Source organism: Cololabis saira, chromosome 12, assembly GCF_033807715.1.
Source record: "Cololabis saira isolate AMF1-May2022 chromosome 12, fColSai1.1, whole genome shotgun sequence".
NCBI lineage: Eukaryota > Metazoa > Chordata > Actinopteri > Beloniformes > Belonidae > Cololabis > Cololabis saira.
The window spans coordinates 38537619-38559439 of record NC_084598.1 but is presented as its reverse complement, the minus strand read 5'-3'; the positions used below and the strand labels follow the sequence as shown (position 1 = coordinate 38559439).

The window sequence follows — 21821 nt, the reverse complement described above, 5'->3', positions numbered from 1 at the left end:
TCATCCTTTCGGTCACTACCCAAGGTTCATGACCGTAGGTGAGGGTAGGTACATAGATTAGGTGGATAGACATAGGTGTATTTACACTGCTTAAGGTAGTGTACATTAATATGCATTGACCCGTCTAAATAAACTTTGAAGTCAGTAGATTGACCGGTAAATAGAGAGCTTCGCCTTTCGACTCAGCTCAGAAAGACATTTCCATGATGACCAAACATCATGCATCATCTTCAGGAGCTCCCAGGATCCTCCTGGGGGGGGAATCACACGGTCGCCCGTCGCTGCACACTCCTCTGCAGGGTCATGAAGAAAGGAACTTGGTTTTAATTCTGTATCGCTCACATTTAGTCACATGACTGATCTGTCGCTGACTGTGATTAATTAGACGACTAATCTGATGCTTTTAATCAAATGATTTATGGCTCCTTAAATAAAATTCAGTCAGCCCCAATTTGCATATAATGGGACTTTAATCGTTAAGGTTTAGATCATACCGTACAAAAAACACGAAAAGGGCATTTTTAAAAATACATTCACAATAATGGTCGGGTGCTCTGGCGGTGCAGGACTAGCAACACGTAATTATCTGCTTCCTCAAGGTCTGACATTCAAATCTAATGAAGAAAAGGAAGAACAAGGTCTTAGGAGAAGGAGGGTAACAGCTTAAAGTGCTCAGGGGAATTGATATGATTATGTATCCGAGGCTGAACAAGAGCAACGTGACATTCTACAGACGCTCCGGATAAAACTCCCAAGACGCCCTGAAATCATCGGTCCTCCTACTGAACGCATCTGGCGGCGAGGGCTGCAGATGGCGTAGAGGCCGTGAGGGGCCCTGGGGCCCCCGGAGCCCTCAGGAGCTGGACGAGGTCAACCACGGGTGCAGGAGGCACTGGGCTGCAGTGGCCCTCCTCTCCGGATGATAATCCAACATGGGGAGGAGGAAGTGGCAGAGTCCGGAGGCCTCCTCCAGCAGGAAGTGGTACTTCTCCACCAGAACGTCGTAGAGGCTCCAGAACCGTAACGGACCGACGCGATGCAGCTCACCTGCATAAAAAGGGCCGTCATTTCACAAAAAAGTATTTTAAGAAACTCCTAAATTAGTTTAGAGTATTAGGGCCATGCAGGAGAAAGGATATTTGAGAGGGGATTTTTTTCATTGTGCACTTCGAGAAAAAAGTCAAAATGACGAGAAAAAAGTTGAAATGTCGAGATTAATGTGGAAATAGAATTTCAAGAAAAAAGTCGAAATTTCGAGAATAAAGTTGAAATACATTTCGACTTTTTTCTCGAAATTGTACTTCAACATTATTTTCCACATTTCGACTTTTTTCTCAACATTTCGACTTTTTTCTCGAAATTGTACTTAAATATTAATCTTGACATTTCGACTTTTCTCGACATTTAGACTTTTTTCTCGAAATTGTACTTCAACATTATTTTCCACATTTCGACTTTTTTCTCAACATTTTCTACTTTTTTCTCGAAATTGTACTTCAACATTATTTTCCACATTTCGACTTTTTTCTCAACATTTCGACTATTTTTTCGAAATTGTACTTCAACATTATTTTGCACATTTCGACTTTTTTCTCAACATTTTCGACTTTTTTCTCGAAATTGTAATTAAACATTTTCCACATTTCGACTTTTTTCTCAACATTTCGACTTTTTTCTCGAAATTGTACTTCAACATTATTTTCCACATTTCGACTTTTTTCTCAACATTTTCGACTTTTTTCTCGAAATTGTACTTAAACATTAGTCTTGACATTTCAACTTTTTTCCCGACATTTCAACTTTTTTCTCGACATTTCGACTTTTTTCTCGAAGTGCATAATGAAAAAAAATTCTTCCTCCTCTAAAATATTATTTGTATTTTTCTCCTGCCTGGCCCTAATACTCTTCCATAAATTACCTCTGCGGTTGAAGTAGTCTGCAGAATATTTCCCCGCCAGAGCGACGGCGGTGGGAATCCTGCCGAGCAGCTCGGTGATCTGGGCGACGTGGTCTGAGGCCGCGGAAGGAAACAACACATTAAGAGTTACGCTCCGACTGCCGTGAAATGTGACCCGTTTAGTTCTGCTGCTCTGAACCCACCTTCCTCCAGGGAGACGGACTCGCAGGCTTCGGGGTGGAACAGCGAGTCTCCGGTGAGCAGCTCGAAGGCCTGGGAGGATTCAGACAGCACCCGTGGGTGACACGCATGACAGAGCAGACAATCTGTGACCGTTTTTAGTCCTGGAGGGTCGACGATGCACTTCTAAAACTGTTTGATGAACTGTCTTCAGATCATTTTTCCTTCAGTTGCTGCCGAGTTGCAGCTTTGATTTGTCCATGAGTTAAACCAAGAGCTTTATAACAATGTTATGCTGTTTCACATTAAATTAATATTAAACGTCAGCATCACAACTTTCTCCTTCCGGCATGAATATCTGACAGAAATACTTCAATTCTGGCACGAACTTCAGCGACTTGTTAAAATTGACCTTTGGTTAAGCCCCGCCCCCAAGTTATAAGTCCTGATATTCAATTATATTATATATTATATAATTAATTTTTTTTTTTTCATTTACTTTAAACAAATGTAATCAAAGCAGATTGTAGCTTGGTTTTGTTTTGTTTTTAATAAAGTTTTAAAACACAGATTATTCCTGTATTTCATTCATTCCTTCTGGTTTAAACTCTATAAACCAGGAAAATTCAGGGTCTTTTACAGTTTTTTGGCACGGAAAAGTGCAGATGTCCAAGTTCTGGTCCCTGTGGAACTGATACCCGGCTGCCATTGGCTCATCTCTGCTTGAGGGGCGGGGCTTAGTGAAAGGCCAATTAGCTAAGCCAACTTTATAAATTTATAAATTGTATTTTTAAAGAAACTGAATAAAAATACATAAGAATGAAATAAATAAAGCATATATAAAAGTATTGAAGTAAATAAATGCAGGATTCAAAATACAAGACAAACAAAAACATAAATTACAGATTTTTTAAAACGCTTTTAAAACAGTTTTCAAATGTTTTTTTTATTCTCTGGATATTTAAACATCTTTGCAGATTTCAGATTTATTTTGCTCCGTTAGAACTCTACGAACTGAAGAATTTGTTTCGTCTGTGTTGATGTTTAAATCTGATCTGAAAACCTTAAAAAAAGCTGACATACGTATGTTAATTTCTGCTTGAAAATATTGAAAAACAACTATTAAACGCTGCTAAAATATAATTTTAAATGCTTATAGATTCACTGTGCCTTGAAAATTGCTGAGTAGGAAGTTGTTCAGTTTTTCATTTGAAGTAAATCAGTTTTTAAAAAGTTCCAGTTTTTGACAGAAATATGAAACACAACTCTTTTTATTTAAAGTGATGAAAGGATGTGGTGTATTAATAAAGCGTTGGTTCTCACCATGCAGGCGACGCTCCAGATGTCGGCGGGGGGGCCGTAGTCCGATCCTAACAACACCTCCAGAGAGCGGTACTGGCGGGTCTGGATCTCCTCACAGAAATGCTTGTACTGTCCGACAAAGAGAGCAGAACATCAGAAAACCTCACTTTTAATTTGGATTCTGTTTCGTTGACGTGACGACGGAGGAAACCTGGACTCGTTCTCTGAAAACTGTTTATCCTGAAAGGTTGTCATCGTTTATGTTCCTTCAATTCTGCATGTTAGATGTTTTAGGGGACAGTTTTTCTTACTACGCTCAGAAGAAACTAGTACCGTTTTACGGCCCCGATCACGGGACTCTTGCAGGGTTTTTGAGCTCCGAACTTTTTCTTATAAGGTGAGCATGAATCAATCTTTTTTATGATGTAAAGATTGTGTAGTCCTCAAAGGTGGGAGCGGGATGAAACGATAACGGGTTCACCTTACGGCCTCAGGCTGGAGCATGTGGCTGCTAAGCTAAATAACAGTCACGTTGGATTTTGAGTTTGGGACTTTTCATAGTTTATTTATTTACTTTTATTTATTTAATTTTAGTTGTTAAATTTCTGGAAAAGAAAAAAGTCAAGTCATACATGAGAGAAACTATTTAGTTTGTGGCAAAATATTTTTACTTGTATGTATCGTTACACCCCTACCATCCATCCATTAACCCTTCCACCCATCCACCCATCCACCCATCCATCCATCCATCCATCCATCCATCCATCCATCCATCCACCCACCCACCCATCCATCCATCCATCCATCCATCCATCCATCCATCCATCCATCCATCCATCCATCCATCCACCCATCCATCCATCCATCCATCCATCCATCCATCCATCCATCCATCCATCCATCCATCCACCCATCCATCCATCCATCCATCCATCCATTAGCCATCCATCCATCCATCCATCCATCCATCCATCCATCCAATCATCCATCCACCCATTCACCCTTCCATCCATTCACCCTTCCATCCATCATCCACCCATCCATCCATCCATCCATCCATCCATCCACCCATCCATCCATCCATCTTCGTCCACTTCCGTCCAAGGTCGGACAGTGGGCAGTAGCCTCAGCAGGGAAGACCAGTCTTCCCTCTCCACGCTTCGTTTAACTTCTCGGGGGGGTCCCAAGGTGTCCCCAGGCCAGCTGGGAGACATAGGGACATTGTCCCTATAGTCCATCAAGCATGTCCTGGTTCCTCCCTGGGGTCTCTGCCCAGCGGGACATGTCTGGAAAAACTCACCAAGGACACGTCCAGGACGCATCCTCACCCTCATCTGGCTGCTCTCCATGCAGAGGACCAGCGACCCCCGTCTGCAGACCAGGCTCTGACACTGGATGTGGAGGGACTGGACAGCCCATTCTCTTGGGGGGACTCCCCCATAGCTGCTCCTTCACGTTGAGAGGAGTCAGCTGAGGTGGCTTGGGCATCCGTATCGGATCCTCCTGGACGCATCCCTAGGGAGGTGTTCCAGGCATGTCCCTCCGGGAGACCCCGGGGAAGACCTAGGACACGCTGGAGAGACTATGTCTCTCAGCTGGCCTGGGAACGCCTCGGACTCCCCTGGAGCTGGAGGAAGAGCTGGAGGAAGTCTGGCCATCTCTGTTGAGACTGCTGCCCCCCGCGACCCGGGAACGGATAAGCGGCGGACGATGGATGGATAGATTGTAATCCACAGTGATTAAGACCATGGAAGCAGACAACAGATTAACAAACTTGCAGAAAAATATTTCAATTCATATTTTGCAAAGTCAGCGACTGCCCCTACTGGCCACACAGAGAAGCAACAGATAAAAGGTCAGAGAGCTGCACAGTTGCTTATGTTGTAGTTGTTTATGTAATAATATTAATGATTGTGTTTTTTTTACAATAAAATACCTTTGATAATGCATGAATCATCAATCACACATAAAACAATTATTTTATTTTTTATTTTATTTTTGTTAGAACTCTTTGGGGTTCGCTTATAACTTGGGCCGGTTCTGCCACCACCCCAGTCTGCCAGTCTAGAGGCACCGTCCCTGCCAAGCCCCCCCCCCCCATGCCCTGCCACAAAGGAGCTTCTCAACTTTGTCTTAATATGAGATTTAAAGGCAGGCTAAGTGATTCTTTGCAGTTTCTAGACCTGAGTACTGAAAAACACACATTGATCTCATCCCCATCTGCTCGCTATCCGTCTCAAACCCGACAAACAGTCCAGTGTCCGTCGCTGCAGCCATGAAGGGGCAGGAGCTCGCACTCAGTCTTTTGTTGATGTTTTGTTTTTAGATTTAACATCATTTAGAGATCGCTTACCCTGCCTTTAAGAAAACAATTAAATTAGATGTGCAAGCGATAGAGGAAACGATAGAAGTACCAACCACCCAGCAGGAGCTCCCCAAGTCGGCGATCTTCACTGCAACTTCCTTTAACCTGTGAGGGTTAAACTGCTCCTTTCCTGCGAGAAACAACAATAATTCACTCAAACATTAACACATTTTGTCCATCTTTGACACGTTTCCCTTTAATTTAGCCCATTGCGTCGGCTTCATCCAAACACCGGCTGCATCCTTCCAGCTTTACAACCAGTACTCGAGTTGAGGGGGGGTGAGGGGGATGGCATCCCTCCTGAAATAAAAATGGTCCAAATCATCCCCCCTGTAAAACTGCCATCCCTCCTTTCCATCCCTTATGTCATTTCATCAATGAATGTGGTTTTACTGCTATTTCAACATTATTTAGAGTCATCACCAGAAAAGATAACACCAGAAAAATAACTTATTTGACAATTTTCACCTGTTTCAAGTCTATTTTCACTTGAAATAAGTAGGAAAATCTGCCAGTGGGACAAGATTTATCTTCTCATTACAAGCAAAATAAATCTTGTTCCAATGGCAGATTTTTCTACTTATTTTAAGTTAAAATCTACTTGAAACAGATGAAAATTGTTGTTTTTTCCAGTGATGAGTCTTGTTTTAAGTGTAATGAGATCTTTTTTACTAAAATGAGACATTTTAACTAGAAATAAGACAAATATTCTTCTTAAGATTTTGAGTTTTTGCAGTGATCCATTTTACTTATCCTGTGAAGGACAGAGTCATATTGATAAGTTCAGAAAAGTGTTTTTTATTGTTGTGTTTTGATGTATTTGATGTAAGCCCAGTGGATATTTAAAGCTTACAGAAGGCTGCATTTAACTGCTGCTATGTCATTCCTGCAGGTGTTTTGGTCAGTACTATTATTTGTAATATATTATATTATTTGTAATCAGCACAAATTATCTGTCCCCATGTGATAAAATCCACCATCCCTCCTGATTTTTTTTTTTTACAACTCGAGTACTGTTTACAACCCTCTCCAGCATGACTGACAGAGTAAAGCATCTGCCTGTGTTCTTGGCCTCCCTCCCGGCCGGTGTTGGGCGGGAGCTGCTGCCCCCTGCTGGAACCGCCTGGTACTGCTCCTGCAGGCACAGCAGGATGTTCTCGGGCTTGATGTCCGTGTGGATGATTTTACACCGAGTGTGGAGGTAATCCAGGCCCTGGAGAACCTGCAGGGAAACACGAGCGACTCGTAAATCACACCATCAGGATCCAGCAGGTTCCATCGGTTGCTTTTTATCTCTTTTTCATCCCTCAGATGAGAAGGTTGATCCTTTTATGGTCCCAGCTACTCAGCAACTTTATTTATATAGCTGAATAAATATATGCATATATTACAAAGATAATATAAATAGAATAAGATGAGTACAAAATACAAGAATACCGTGAAAAAAAATAAGAGTAAAGTGAAGTGAATTTGTTTGGAATAAAATTTTGCCACTAAAACTAATCAAAAGCAGGGAGAAAAGGTGGGTTTTTAGAGTTGATTCAAAAACCTCAAGTGATCATGCAGATCGAACATGAAATGGCTGGGAGTCTCAGGGATACCTGTCAAGTTTTGGATTTAAAAATAAGGGACATTTTCCGCTGCTGTCCCACCAGCCCAACCCAGGTCCACTATCTTACATTTTAAGACAGATTTATGAGAAATGTGCTCAGAATCTGATAATCCGACCTTTGTTGACACTGAAATGCTGTGGACATTCCTATCTATGTATTCCTAAAATAGAACCTAAATGAAAATATAAGACGCATTTATTTATTTTAAATATTTTCAGTTTATATACACATTGATTGTCTTCAAGTGAAACATTTCCATTTTCTTTTAATTTGTCATTCTCACTCATGTGGCTCTCTGGTGCTGCTGACGGACATCGTTTTTCCCCGGTGAGAGACAATAAAATCGCAGTTACACGTCTTTAAGAACTCGTACCTGAGCCCCATTCTGCTCCTCTTTAGGGAAGTAAATTCACCACCCCATTTTTAGAGATATTTACAAGAATTCTTTGCCTTTTTGGCAGAAATTTCTTCTCTCTCGTTACATCCATCCATCTCTCAGAGTCAGAATCAGAATCAGCTTTATTGGCCAGGTTCGAACATTGTCCAACAAGGAATTTGACTCCGGTAATTTCGCTAATTTTGTTGTTCCGAGTTTGTTCCCGTTGTCCCCACTAAACCTCTGGAGAACTGCCTCCCAGGATACAGCAGGTGGCAGTTTAGTTTGGAGAGGCTCAGGAATGCCTTTTAAAAATTATTATATTAGAAAAAATGTAGGGGAAAATATTGGAACAAGGGGTAAAATACGGTAGTTTCCCGGCCAAAACAGGAGATTTGACAGGTTGAAGGGCCACCGCAAAGGCTCTGTCACCTCTGGTCTTCGGTCGTGTTTTGGGGACCAGCAGCAGCTGATTGGAGGAACTCAATGACCTGGCAGGGTTGTGGGTATTGAAGAGCTCAGTCAGATAATGGGGGGCTAGTCCACTAAGAGATTTAAAAACAATCGATAACAAGTTTTTTCCTTGTCCTTGTTCTTCGTGGTTGTTCCCTCCCTCCTCCACTATAGTACAGTTCAGGTAAGGCCTTGCTTTCACTTTGCACACACACAGTTACACAGACATTCACACCTGCTCACTCACCTACATACTCAGCCCACAGTTTTGGGGGACAGATAATCAAAGTAGCCTAGTCCCTATTTAGTTTTAGAGACCTGGACTGGTTGCTGTTTGTGTCTCTGCCTGTTTCAGTTTCTATTTGTTTGTTTTCTCTCTTGCAGATTCCAAAGGCTTGTGTGTCCGTTGTGTGTTTTCCTCTGTTTCTCTCATTTCAGACTGGCAGAGAGTTGCAGTAATGATGAAAACAGTTTTTTAAAACTGGGCTGACTTGGCGATCAAAGTTTAGCCCATCACCAAATATCAACCCAAGATTCTTTACAGATGACTTAATGTTGGGTGTGAGGTAGGGGTGGGGGGCGATATGGACCAAAAGTCATATCTCGATATTTTCTAGCTGAATGGCGATACTCGATATATATTGATATTTTTTCTGTGCCATAATTGGGGTTTCCCCCAAAGCATTATAGCATAGCATCTCTGTTAGCTTCATTTTTTTCTGAGGCAAACCCTTAAAAAAACAGTCAGTTTTAATACAAAGCCTCGTGCCAAATGTCACACAGGTTCCTTTATTAACAGGTCTGCACAATATCAAAATGTATAAAACAAATGAAATAAAAATAAACTGCCTGCATATATAGAATAAAAATTGAATAAAATAAAACAAATATCCCTTTCCTGCATAACAATTAAATGAAAATACACTGCAATTAAAACAATGTAGACAGTAACAGGCAGACTTTTCCACTGAGGTTGACAGTTGTGCAAATAAGAAAACATTTGTGCAAATCTCAAATAAAACATTCAAGTCAATTTGTCACAAAATAAGCTATATCAAAATCATAAAAAAAAAAAAAAAATTAAATCGATATAAACGATATTGTCTCGTACCATATCGCGTTTGAAAATATATCGATATATATTAAAATCTCGATATATCGCCCAGCCCTAGTGTGAGGGTAACCCAAAAAGCCAAAGGTCTGTTGGACCAAATCCAAACAATAATTTAAGTCTTATTTTCATTCAGATGCAGAAAGTCTGAGGTCATCCAGACAATCAAGCAACGTCTTTATAGTGTCACTGGATTTTGGTGTGGATGGCAAATAAATCTGCACATCATCGGCATAACATTGAATAAGAGATATTATATTTCTTGAAACTTGACCCGAGTGGCAGCACATACAGCAGTTGTGACCCCCTGACATCCGACTCACCTGGGTGAGTATTTGCTTGACCCAAGGCTGCAACAGTCCTGGATTCCCGAAACACAGCTGCCAGCTCCTCAGGTCCGGGCCCAGCAGCTCCAGCACCAGGCACGTGTCTGAGCAACAGCTGTTAAAGTCATCTTCCCTCAGCTGGCTCCCCCGGTATCAGGTTAAAAGGTTCGGCCGAGAGGTGACGGCCTCCAAAAAGGATACGGACCCCGTTGACCCCGACCAGCTTGAAGTTGTCCAGCAGCCGAACGATCCTTCGGCTGGAGGGGTGGCGGCCCGCGGGACCGCCGGCCTGGAGAGGGGGGGGGAGTGGGGAAGAGAAAAGGGAGGAAGGGGGGGTCACGGCGTTTGTTTAAGCACAGGAAGAGGTTGAAACCACGAGCAACGGGCCACTAACACATCGTAGGACAGCCAACTCGTCCTGTCCGGCCTGGGTGAAGCTAGGACCGCTCTTCAGCACCTTCACCGCCACCCGCCGGCCGGACCTGCAGACACCAGAGTTCATGGTCACACGGTTCATGGAACACACCGATGATCAATTCAATTCAATTTTATTTATATAGCGTCTAATACAACAAAAGTTGTCTCTAGATGCTTTCCAGAGACCCATACCCAACATGACCCCCGAGCAGTTAGTACATAAACAATGGCAGGTCAAAACTCCCCTAGTGGAAGAAAAACCTTAAGCCAAACAGTGGCAAGGAAAAACTCCCCTTTAGGAGGGAAGAAACCGTGAGCAGGACCAGGCTCATAAGGGGGGACCCTCCTGCCGAGGGCCAGACTGGTGGGTCAGGGACGGCAACAGCACAGCAGGCAGGTGGAAGCAGCAACGGGATGACCCGGGGTGGGGACCGCAGGCCAGCACGCAGCTCCCGAAGCTCTGGCCCAATCATCAAGTCCCAGGTTGGGGTGCAGGGTCGGGGAAAGGTTGAAAAGGGGCAGGGCCAGGGAGAGGAGTCTTGAGGGACGAACCTCTCCCCCGCCCAAAAGGGGCCGTTACCCTGCCCCCCTCACTCCCACACTGCAGGATCCGGTGTTTTGCATTCAGAGATGCTCTTCGCCACCGGCAGAGATGATCAGAGATGTAATCATCTAATCGATACTATCAGGAGGAGAACCTGGTAATCAGTTTCTGCCCCCAGGCCCTGATGCCATGCAGTAAGCCCAACTATGATGGTCCCTCCACGTGCTTCACCGACGGAAATGCTGAGTATTCTTTCTGAAAATTCAACATTCGTTTCCTCAGTTTGCAGAACCTTTTCCCCCCACAGGTCCTGATTTCGCAAGTGCTCTTTGGCAGCTTCCTCTGGGGGGTTCCCCCCTGGACCTTCTGCCTCTTTCTGACTTCTTTAGACTTGTGAACCATGATGTCTTCAGTCCGTCAGCGGTTCCTCATGGGTTCTTCGTCACCTCGTGGAGGATTTGTGTCGGGTCTCTGGAGGCTGGACTTCACTTCCAGGAGGCGGAGCCACGCGACTAAATGTCTCCAGAGAGTTTGTCTAACCCTGCACTGATGGATGTCTAAGAAGTTTAAGGTGGACTCTCATCTTGTTCTTATACATCCTCACCAGATGCTTCTTATGAGGAGCCAACTTTAAATGTTTGAGTGTCCTTTACCAACTTGGCTTGTTAATCCCAGGTGTGAAAACCTACCTGAGGTCCGTGCAGAGCCACACCGTGGAGAAAAAGCCCCAGCCGAGCTTAGACACCACCTGGTATCTCCCGTTGAAGGTGTCGCCGGTCCGGACGGGGTGGTACCCACCTGAGGAGGCAAGCACAGCGACCCAGACCGTTGGGAATAGAGAGCATGTTCATCTGGTGTTCAGAGAGAAGTCTGACTTAAATGCAGCACTGAAGCTATTTCTGGCGTTACAATTTCCTCCTACCTACAACGTGTCTGCTCGTGAGTAATACGCTCAGAGGCCCGCGGAAGAGCGATGATGAGTAAAGCCTGTATATGTCCTGCTCCCGCCGGTGTGACACACAGTTTTTGGACGTTGTCGGACGCCTCTACATTTCTAACGTTTCTATTTTAAGAGGATTTTCAGGTCTATTCTGAATGTGACTGGGAGCCAGTTCAGTTGCTACCAGTGTTGGGCAAGTTACATCCAAAATATAATACATTATATATTACTAGTTACTGTCATTTGAAAGTAATTAGTTACATTACAATATTACTATATCTGAATTGTAATGCGTTACACTACTTGTGTATTACTTTTGAGTTACTTTCAACAAAATAGCAAAAAAAGATAAATCTTGTCCCACTGGCAGATTTTTCTACTTATTTCAAGTGAAAATTTACTTGAAACGGGTGAAAATTGTCAAATAAGTTATTTTTCTGGTGTTATTTTTCTGGTGATGACTAAATGTTGAAATAGCAGTAAAACCACATTCATTGATGAAATGACATAAGGGATGGAAAGGAGGGATGGCAGTTTTACAGGGGGGATGATTTGGACCGTTTTTATTTCAGGGGGGATGATTTGGACCGTTTTTATTTCAGGGATGATTTGGACCGTTTTTATTTCAGGGGGGATGATTTGGACTGTTTTTATTTCAGGGGGGATGATTTGGACCGTTTTTATTTCAGGGGGGATGATTTGGACTGTTTTTATTTCAGGGGGGATGATTTGGACCGTTTTTATTTCAGGGGGGGGGGTGCCCACATGGAAAGAACCTATATGATGCATATATGCAACTATATGTAACCTATATGCTACATATAAGCATCATATATGCGCATATATACCACATATATGCCTGGTATATGCTCCATATAGGCTGCATATATCTCACATATAGGTCAAAATCAGGTGCATATATGTGCATATACAGGGCATATAGGTCTCCTATATAGCTTGTTTATACCCTCATATAGGTCATATATGTTCATTATACAAGCCATATATGTCTCCTATATAGCTTGTTTATACCCTCATATGTCATATATGTTCATTATACAAGCAATATCTAATATCTAATATCTAATATTATACAAGCAATATATTTAGCAATATCTTTAAGATATTGAAGAGCTCCACAGAGATATGCATGGCGGAATGAGAGAATTGTCGAAACCGTTGGATTGTCAAAACCGTTGGCGAACTCGTGGACATCTTAATGAATGAATTGAAACAAGCTTTTGGGCTTTCAGTTTGGCCGGTCCCTCACTCCCAACAGGAGCAATTGAAAAAAAAAATATATATATAAAATAATATCTCAACTCTTAGAGACAGTCCAAATCATGATTTGGACTGTTTTTATTTCAGGGATGATTTGGACCGTTTTTATTTCAGGGGGGGATGATTTGGACTGTTTTTATTTCAGGGGGGATGTTTTGGACCGTTTTTATTTCAGGGGGGATGATTTGGACCGTTTTAATTTCAGGGGGGGGGGGGGGGGGGGGGGGTGATTTGGACCGTTTTTATTTCAGGGGGGGTGCCATCACATCACCCCTCATCCCCCCTCAACTCGAATACTGCTCACACGGAACTCAGAACTTCTTCATGAATAACTCCCAGAGAGAAAAAAAACACCAGCAAGCTAACAAACAAACCAATAAAGCTCTCAGAGTTAACAAAACGAACCAGCAATCACCAACTCGCAGCTGTTTTAACCTCTCCTCCTGATGGGCTGCAGGTGTGGTTTATGGTATCCGCGTTACACCAACGCAGGCCATACGCCGTGGGTTACGCGAACTACTGCGTACCCTACGGCGAAACTCTGCGTCGATTTAACGCGGAACCATAAATCCGCTCTCACAGCGCGACTGACTGTGAGCCCGGCTCTTGCTCCTCGCCGCGCGCAGCTCCTCGCCGACTCCGCGCTCATATATATTTAATAAATGTATAAAGCCCATATATTAATAACGCCTCACTTGGCCGAGCCCTAACGCTGAGACCATGGTAGATTTAAGTTACACGCGGACACGCCGCTCTGTTGACTTTTCCCTGCCGGCTCTGCTCACTGAACAGTCCCCACCAGCGCTACGTTCCGCCGCGCCGCGTTCCCAACGCTTTTTTCTGTTGTCGGGATGTCTCGCGGACGCGGTGTTGGTGAATTCTTTAAAAAACAACAGCTAAACGGGTTAAAATGCGTTGTAACGCGCGTTACTTAGATTGTAACGAGTAAAATATTACCGAAAATGTATTAGTAATGCGTTATATTACTGCGTTACAGCAAATAGTAATACATTACTGTAATAGCGTTACTTTTGTAACGCGTTACCCCCAACACTGGTTGCTACAGGACTGGGGTGAAGGGATGAAGTGATGAAGGGATGAAGCGAGGAGGCTGTGGTGATGGTTGGAGCCGCTGGATTCTGGCCCGTTCAAAGCTTACGGAGTGATTTATGAAGGAGACAGAAGATAAAAAAGGGGCTATAACAGTCAATACGGGAGGTGACCAGGAAGGATGGAGGTGGGGTAGAACAATGGTTCTCCCTGCATATTTTTGATTTTTGATATATTCTTCTTTATAAAGTCTCCGGCGTTCAGAACAAGCGGTCTTTTTTTATTTATATGAGCCATCGTCATATACTTCTTTTCTTCTTCTTTGTGTTACTGTGCTTATCATCTTCTTCGTTTTTTTTTAACATCATTGCAATTTCTAGCGCTAACTTGAACTTTAAGTTAATGAGCGTTCCACCTACAGCTTCCTGCGAATATTTCACAATAAAAGCATTTTTTGAGAAATGAAGGGCGTATGCCCACTAAAACGCTGGGGGGCTCTTAATTTGAAAACTTTGCATTAACAGTGTCACATAATAACTTCAAGGTGCAAAATGTCTTATTAAAATTCAATGAAATACACTTGTGAAAGTGAAAAAGAAGGTAATTTAGTTTGGGTGGATAAAGGTCACATTTGAGTAAAATAATAATATATTTGTTTAAATGTCAGTGAATCATAAAAAAATAAATAAATAAATATATAAATTATCACGGACCCCTTGCAATTACACCAAGGACCACTAGGGGTCCATGGACCCCCAGTTGACGGAAATATGCAGACTAGGTAATGTCCATGTGAGAGTGAAATGATGTTGAGATACCAAGGACGACACCCTGACTCTAGGAAACCCTGGATGATGTAGTTTTGGTACAAATTAGCAGTTTTTAAGGTGAACGAGGATTTTATCTCAGATGGGCAGGTGGAGAGGACATGCAGGAAGGGTAGAGCGGGGTATCATCTGCAAAGAGGTAGAAATGGATATTGGATTTGCAGAAAATGTGGCCCAGGAGAAGAAGGTAGATGAAAACAAAGGGGGGCCCAGGACAGAGCCCTGGGGAGCACCTGAAATAGCTTGGGAGGGCGTGGGATTGGAAGGACTTGAGTTGGATAAACTGAGTGCTTCCTGAGAGATGTCAGTGAAACCGAGGAGGGTGTGAGTGACGCCAACGTAAGCTAACCTATTGAGGTAACGTTAATTAACGTCATGGGTTAGCATAGGCTATGCCAGCCGAGCTAAAATAGCTAACTTGTAAGGTACGCGACCCCCGGCTGGCCCCCGACCAAGTGCAGATCATCTGAACACTTGCAACCTCGAGCTCAGCTACAGGTTCAGTTTGAAATGTTGTGGTCTGATAGGCCCTAACACAGTTAGATTAGCCACATGCTAACCACCAGTGCCATTGTCCGCAGGTCTTCTACGTACCATAACAATACTCCTCGGGGTCTTCAGAGTCCTGGCAGCCTTGAGGATCGAGCTGCTCGTGGCATCCAAGCGCCCTGAAGATATCAGGCGCAGGACCGTCGCACCTGCACACGAATAAAAACGGGTCTGGTTAGCTTCCCTGCACCACTGCCCATGCACATGCACTGTATGCGCGAGTCTGTACGTTCTTCATCGGTGTATCATTCATTCATTTTTTTTTCAAAATAAAACCAAATGTAAGAAAATGAAAAACCAACTAATTTTCTCAGTATTCGTTTCCTAACTAAAATGAAAAAATGGATAACGACTTGTTTTTCAGTTATATTCATTTTTGATCTGAAGCAAGTTCAGTGACCGTCTCTGCCGTTACTGCGAGTCCCGCAAAACAAAAATAGATGCCGGACTTGAGGATCATTTAGATAAGATTGGACAGATTTTGGTGACGAGTCACCATCCGATTGGGGGAATATGACCACGTCGTCAAATAGACAGTTTCTTTATGGACCTCTGGTGGAAACATCAGTTAACTGAGACGCCCAAAACACTGTCCTTATTCATATGATCACATTTGTACACACACACATATCTATAGCCAGTCAATAAGTTATGTGAGGTCATAATGTTATTTTTTTTAAATGACATCACAATCATAAATGCCTTTTGATTACTTTACATTTTCAGATAGGCTTCTAAGAGGTTATTCACCTAAATAATCTGCAAAATAAAATACAAATCTTTGGAATTAAAGGAGCCGTCTGTAAGAAATGGCCAAAACTGGTACTGCAGTCACTTTCAAAATACTGTTGAGCGGCGTGTACCCCCCCCCCCCCCTCCTCCCCCCGACCAGAGTTTGCCAGGTAGGCTGCAGAATGCAGCAGGAACGTAGGCTGCCATGGCTGCGATAATTAGAGCCGAGCTGGCAACCCGGATGCCGAAACAATACTGGCTTTGTGATTGCGAGATAGGTGGAGGGTGGAGCTTCAGAAACAATACTGACTTGGTGATTGGGAGATAGGTGGAGGGTGGAGCTTCAGAAACAATACTGACTTGGTGATTGGGAGATAGGTGGAGGGTGGAGCTTCAGAAACAATACTGACTTGGTGATTGGGAGATAGGTGGAGGGTGGAGCTTCAGAAACAATACTGACTTGGTGATTGGGAGATAGGTGGAGGGTGGAGCTTCAGAAACAATACTGACTTGGTGATTGGGAGATAGGTGGAGGGTGGAGCTTCAGGCCAAAACAAAAAATGACAACATAAACATCAGTTGAGGGCTGCAACTCCTCTTTTTAAACTGGAATATCCTGGCTTGAGTGCTGTTGTCAGTGACATAAGTATTTGAAATGAACAGGATTTTTAAATGTCTGTTGAATTATCGGGGTCATTTTATGATTCGTTTTATTATTGCTCTTACATACAGCTCCTTTAAATAATGATTGGAAAGTCAACATATACAAATTTCATACCAATCAGAACAGTAACATGGGGGACTTTATTTCTTTCATTTGTTTATAAAACTTTACCAAGATGGATTAATTTTAGCAATCGTTTCTGTTTTCGGTGAGTTAACGTAACGCTAACGTTACGGTTAGGTAACATTAGCGTTACGCTAACATAAAGTTAAACAATAATCATAATAACAATAAAAAAACTAGACCATTTCCTCGCAGAAATTTCGAGAGTGCCACGGCGGACTGCTGCACATTTGTGTAAATTTTCCAAGCAATAACGGTGAAGGACTCGCATATCGGCCAATCAGAAGAAGGGGCAGGGCTTATTTGCACAATGAAGGTCAATGACTCAATACCGAGTCCAATGACAAAACCCATGACTCTCTATGTGAAACCATTCAAAAGTTATTGGACTATAACATATCGGCCAATCGGAAGAAGGGGCGGGGCTAATTTGCACCAATGAACGTCAATGACTCGATAGTGAGTCCTATGACCCCAAACATGACTCTCTATGTCAAACCATTCAAAAGATATTGGACTATAACATATTGGCCAATCAGAAGAAGGGGCGGGGCTACTTTGTATATATAATATACAAATGTATATATTTATAATAAAAATAATATATATGTATATCCTATGAACCGGTTCCCAGCAGGACTGGTGATCATCTAAGGTCAAAAGGTCAGGGTTCAGAGTTCTCCATTTTCCAGGTTAAAGTATATGAAGTCTGTACTGACTCAGTCACGTGACCAGTTCTGGCTCAGGCAATGACTGTGTTCTGGTTGCTAGGGGCAACAAGAACCTCGACATGAGGAAGGTTCCGGGTTCGCTGTGAGAAAACCCCAGATTTTGCCTTGTGACAAGTTCTCAAATAACTCCGATTTGTGAGAAAACTGTAGCTCCTAGCAGAAAAACAAAGACATCGTGAGAGACACAGAACCCGGCAGATATCTGATCATCTTAATTTTATTCAGATATTCCTCAAAATGTGTTAGTAACGGCAGTTCGAAAACAAAGTGAGATTTTTTTGAAGAAAACTTTTGATTATATTGCAGTGAATGGGGACTGGGGCAGGAATTGGCGTGCCACTTGCCACAAGAGGCACGCCTCCTCCATAGCTATTGCATAGCTATGGAGGAGGCGTGCCACTTGGCACAGCTGTGGCACTAATAAATAAAGAAAAACATACCTGGAAAATTACCCTTATTTTCTCCGTTTGTCCTCAGAGTGACCATCTTATCTGAGCGGAAGAGCACATAAATATCCATTTTCCACCTTTGCTAAATCATTTTCTTGTAAAGTTAGTTTTTACGCTTGGCAACTTCCAGCTCACTGAACTTGATTCAGATCAAAAATGGATAAAACGGGAAAACGATCGTTATCCGTTTTCTCCATTATTCATTTGAGCATAAAATCGAAAACTGAAAAAACTAGTCGTTATCCTTTTTATTTTCATTTTAGTTAGGAAACAAACACTGGGAAAATAAGTTGGTTTTTCATTTTCTTACTTTTGGTTTTAGTTTGAACGAATGATACCTGGATTCTTCATGGAGGCGTTTCCGGGGCCAGCTGGTCGAGCTGGACCGGACTGTTTTTATTCGGCCATGGAAACTTTTCTTTTTCAGGGCGCGGCGGAGAGCCGACGGAAGGCATCGGAAATTATTTCTGCCGCGGCTCTAAATCACTTTACAGTCTTCTGGTGCAACCTGAGAGCCCTGTATCCCAGCTGCTGCCCTATCTATTCCAGTGACGGCTGCAGGAGCTCGGCTCACCACAGTCTCAAAATATAAGTCACAGGTCTGATAATCTTTGAGAATTTTGCAAACATATATTTCTGTTGATAAGCAGTCATTTGATCATAATCAAATATTTGATTATATTTTACACTTACAAATCAAGTGAAGCCCTAAAATACCTTTGAAATATCTCATGTGTTGTCTTGAATAATCCTGGAATGCTGTTTTGTGCTAAAATTAGAGCAATAATGCTACTGAGGGGGGAAAAAGGTGGATATTTCTTTTAATCTGCTGCTTCAAAAGGAACCGTCAGACTGAAAACTAACCATTATTTGGCCGGTGCATCCTCCACCAGTACCAATAGAATAGAATAGAATAGAACAGAATAGAAAGCCATTATTGTCATTATAATAATATAATGAGATTAAGCAGCAGCTCCATAAAAGTGCACACATGTAAAAGGCTATGTAAAAACAAAATTAGTAAGTAAATCAGACAATATAAATATATAAACACTATGAAAATGAATGAATGAAAGAATATGGCACAAGAATGGATGAAAGAATATTGCACAGTATAAGGAAGCTTATGAGTTCAGAATGTTGTCCCTGTCCCTGAGTCTGTTGTTGTTGTTCTCACACAATCACACATTTCCCACTTTTGAAGACGGTAGTTTTTGCATAAATCTCACTGGGAATCACCAGACACACTCACGTGTGATGCTGCTGAGCCGGCGTTTCAGCCGCACGTCGAGGGCTTGCTTGCATCGTGAGGTTGAGCAGGTGCAGTCAGAGTCTCGACTCCTGCCGGGTTTAAACCAAACTTGGACTCGGGGGTTAAACCAGCTGGGGGGTGGAGGTGGAGAAGGTGGTGAACTCCCGGGGGTGGGGTTGACCTCTCCTGAGACTGAGACAGTCTAAACATGGAAACCCCCGGCAGACGACCCAACCCGCCACCTGTCAGGTTCACCTGTCTCCCCCCGACTGGTTCCTCTCCTTCAGCCGGTCCTGGTTGGACTCCCCGCCCCCCTACCCCCCCCCCCCACCGTGGGAAAGCCACGCCAGGGGCTGCTGTAAACACCCAGGGAATGTCCCGGGAGGCCAGCAGATCAGGGACGGGGCCGGCGACAGCTGCCCTCTTCTTGTGATCAAATGTTTTTATTTATATTTCTTTTCTTTCTTTTTTTTTAAAATTATAAACGGTGCCATCCACAATGATGTCAAACAAACATACACATATTTTCACCCCTTCCAAACCCACCCCTCGGACCTAAGCATTCGATGAAAACAATAATAATTAATAATAAGGAAAACAGAAAAAAAAGATAATACAACAATAAAAAACAACCAAACAAAAAAAGCACTCATGGCCACTGCCCACCCCCGGGTTCCCCCCGGGTTCCCCCCACATTCCTACGTCAATAATACTATAAAAAGTGCTTTTGCTGTACACATAAAACTCAACTTATTATCATAAGCATATCATAAATGACACCATCCACGACTCTATGTCAAACCATTCAAAAGTTATGGCAGAAAATAGGAATCAATCAAAAATTAAACATGGACCAATCAGATGAAGGGGGGGTGCGCTTTTTGGCGTTTAGCGTCGCCACGGTAACGCTTTTGACTGAGAAAAGTAATGGCCATCGTCGCAGGATGGAGACGCACATTTTGACGTATAACACACCTGGGTGCACGTTACGGTTCGGGCCGCATTAACTGCCGAAGGAATGGCATAAATTGCGCCAAAATGACACGATTAATTCAAAATGGCCGACTTCCTGTTTGGTTTTCTTTAAGTTGTGCCATGATACAGGTGTGTACCGATTTTCGTGCATGTGAGTCAAACCGTATTGTGGGGCTTGAGGCACAAAGTTTTCTAGGGGGCGCTGTTGAGCCAATTTGCCACGCCCATCAATGCAAACCATTAAATATAAAATTTTTCGCCAGGCCTGGCTTGTGTGCAAAATTTGGTGACTTTTGGGGCACGTTTAGGGGGGCAAAAAGGCCCTCCTTTCGTCGGAAGGAGGAAAAAAACGAGGGAAAAAAAAATTCCTACAGATACAATAGGGCCTTTGCACTGTAAGTGCTCGGGCCCTAATTAATAATAAGGAAAACAAAAAGATAATACAACAATAAAAAACAAACAAACAAAAAAAAGAACAAAATAAAACAAAGGCAAAACATGGCCAACATGGTGTAATTTGGGTTTTCTTTTGTTGTGTTTATTCTATTTTATCCACATCTACACACACAGACACACACACACACACACTGCATCCACTCACATTACAACATACTTTACTTTCTTAATTTGGAGTATGTTTAGTTAAATAACTCACCTTTTGTACCTTAAATTGTTTGTGGAGACTCAAACTGTGAGCCAGGTTTGTAACAATAATAATAACAACTGGACGAGGATAGCTGCAACAAGGTAGTCTATCTCAATTTTAAAAACATCTTTCAATTTTGGCTTTAATTTGATCTGCTGCCATATGCCAAAATAAAATATTTTGTTGTTTTGCATTATGGATTGGGGCTGTAAATATTTCCAGATAGATATCAAGAAAAGTCAAATACCAATGGGAGATGTTAAGCGTGTGTGTTGGTTTCCATCTGACTGCTATTATCTTTTTTGCTGCTGTTAGGCCAGCAAGCAAAATTCATTTGCTTGTCTGTCGTTGTCTGTCTGTCAACAAAAGGAGCGAACGACAGCTGCCCTCTAAGGTTCGCCGGGAGTCCAACCTTGGGGATCACAGATGGCTGAACCGGCTCCAGGACGGGATCCCCGACCTTCAACACCGTCTCCGGTTTCACAATGAAGCCGATGCCCGGCCAGGAAGTAACGCGATGCATTATTTCGTTGCCATATTTTGACATAAGATGGAAGAACATGACGGGTTCACAAACTTTCCACGTCCCAGAGGCCTCTGCTTCCTGTTGCCGACACCCTCCCGTTGACACACCCAGAGAGGCTGAGGCACATACTTCAAGAGGAGAGATAAGAGCAGCAGGGGGCCGTTGGAGGGTGACGATGAGGGGTGGGTGACATGAGACCTCTTGACCTCCGTAACCGTTCCTGGTTACGGGAATCACACCTTCTGATGATGTCGTTGGGTCGACCTGCGGCGCATTTACAGTCCCAGTTCGGTAAAACGGATAAAACCCAACGTGGTTTGAGGGTCTTAACCCTTTTGCTGTCTTCGGGTCAAGGAAGGCGGAAGAGAAGAAGGGAGGAAAGAAGGAAGGAAGGAAGAATGAAAAGAAGGAAAAAAAGAAGGAAGGAAGGGAGAAAAAGAAGGAAGGGAGGAAAGAAGGAAGGGAGAAAACAAGGAAGGAAGGAAGGAAGGA

The 21821-nt window shown here is 43.0% G+C and overlaps 1 protein-coding gene across 1 annotated transcript; it reads right to left on the bottom strand.

Moving 5' to 3' along the window:
* Positions 1-430: 430 nt before the first annotated feature.
* Positions 431-21326, bottom strand: si:ch211-220i18.4 (SRSF protein kinase 3). Its single transcript, XM_061734899.1, has 13 exons — positions 21216-21326; positions 19183-19384; positions 15277-15408; positions 11274-11382; positions 10018-10105; positions 9825-9912; positions 9621-9727; positions 6804-6966; positions 5798-5874; positions 3401-3508; positions 2101-2170; positions 1919-2011; positions 431-1047 (listed from the first exon to the last, which is right to left on the bottom strand). The coding sequence occupies exons 1-13, from the start codon at positions 21324-21326 to the stop codon at positions 854-856; spliced, it is 1542 nt and encodes a 513-aa protein (XP_061590883.1). The 3' UTR covers positions 431-853.
* Between the last annotated feature and the right edge of the window lie 495 nt (positions 21327-21821).

Excerpts from the sequence above, each read along its gene's own strand:
- si:ch211-220i18.4 (XM_061734899.1), bottom strand. The coding sequence starts at position 21,326 with ATGCATCGCGTTACTTCCTGGCCGGGCATCGGCTTCATTGTGAAACCG. Across the intron at positions 2,171-3,400 it reads TCTGGAGCGTCGCCTGCATG|GCCTTCGAGCTGCTCACCGG; the intron begins GTGAGAACCAAC and ends GAATCCTCCCAG. Across the intron at positions 1,048-1,918 it reads AGACTACTTCAACCGCAGAG|GTGAGCTGCATCGCGTCGGT; the intron begins GTAATTTATGGA and ends CTTTTTATGCAG.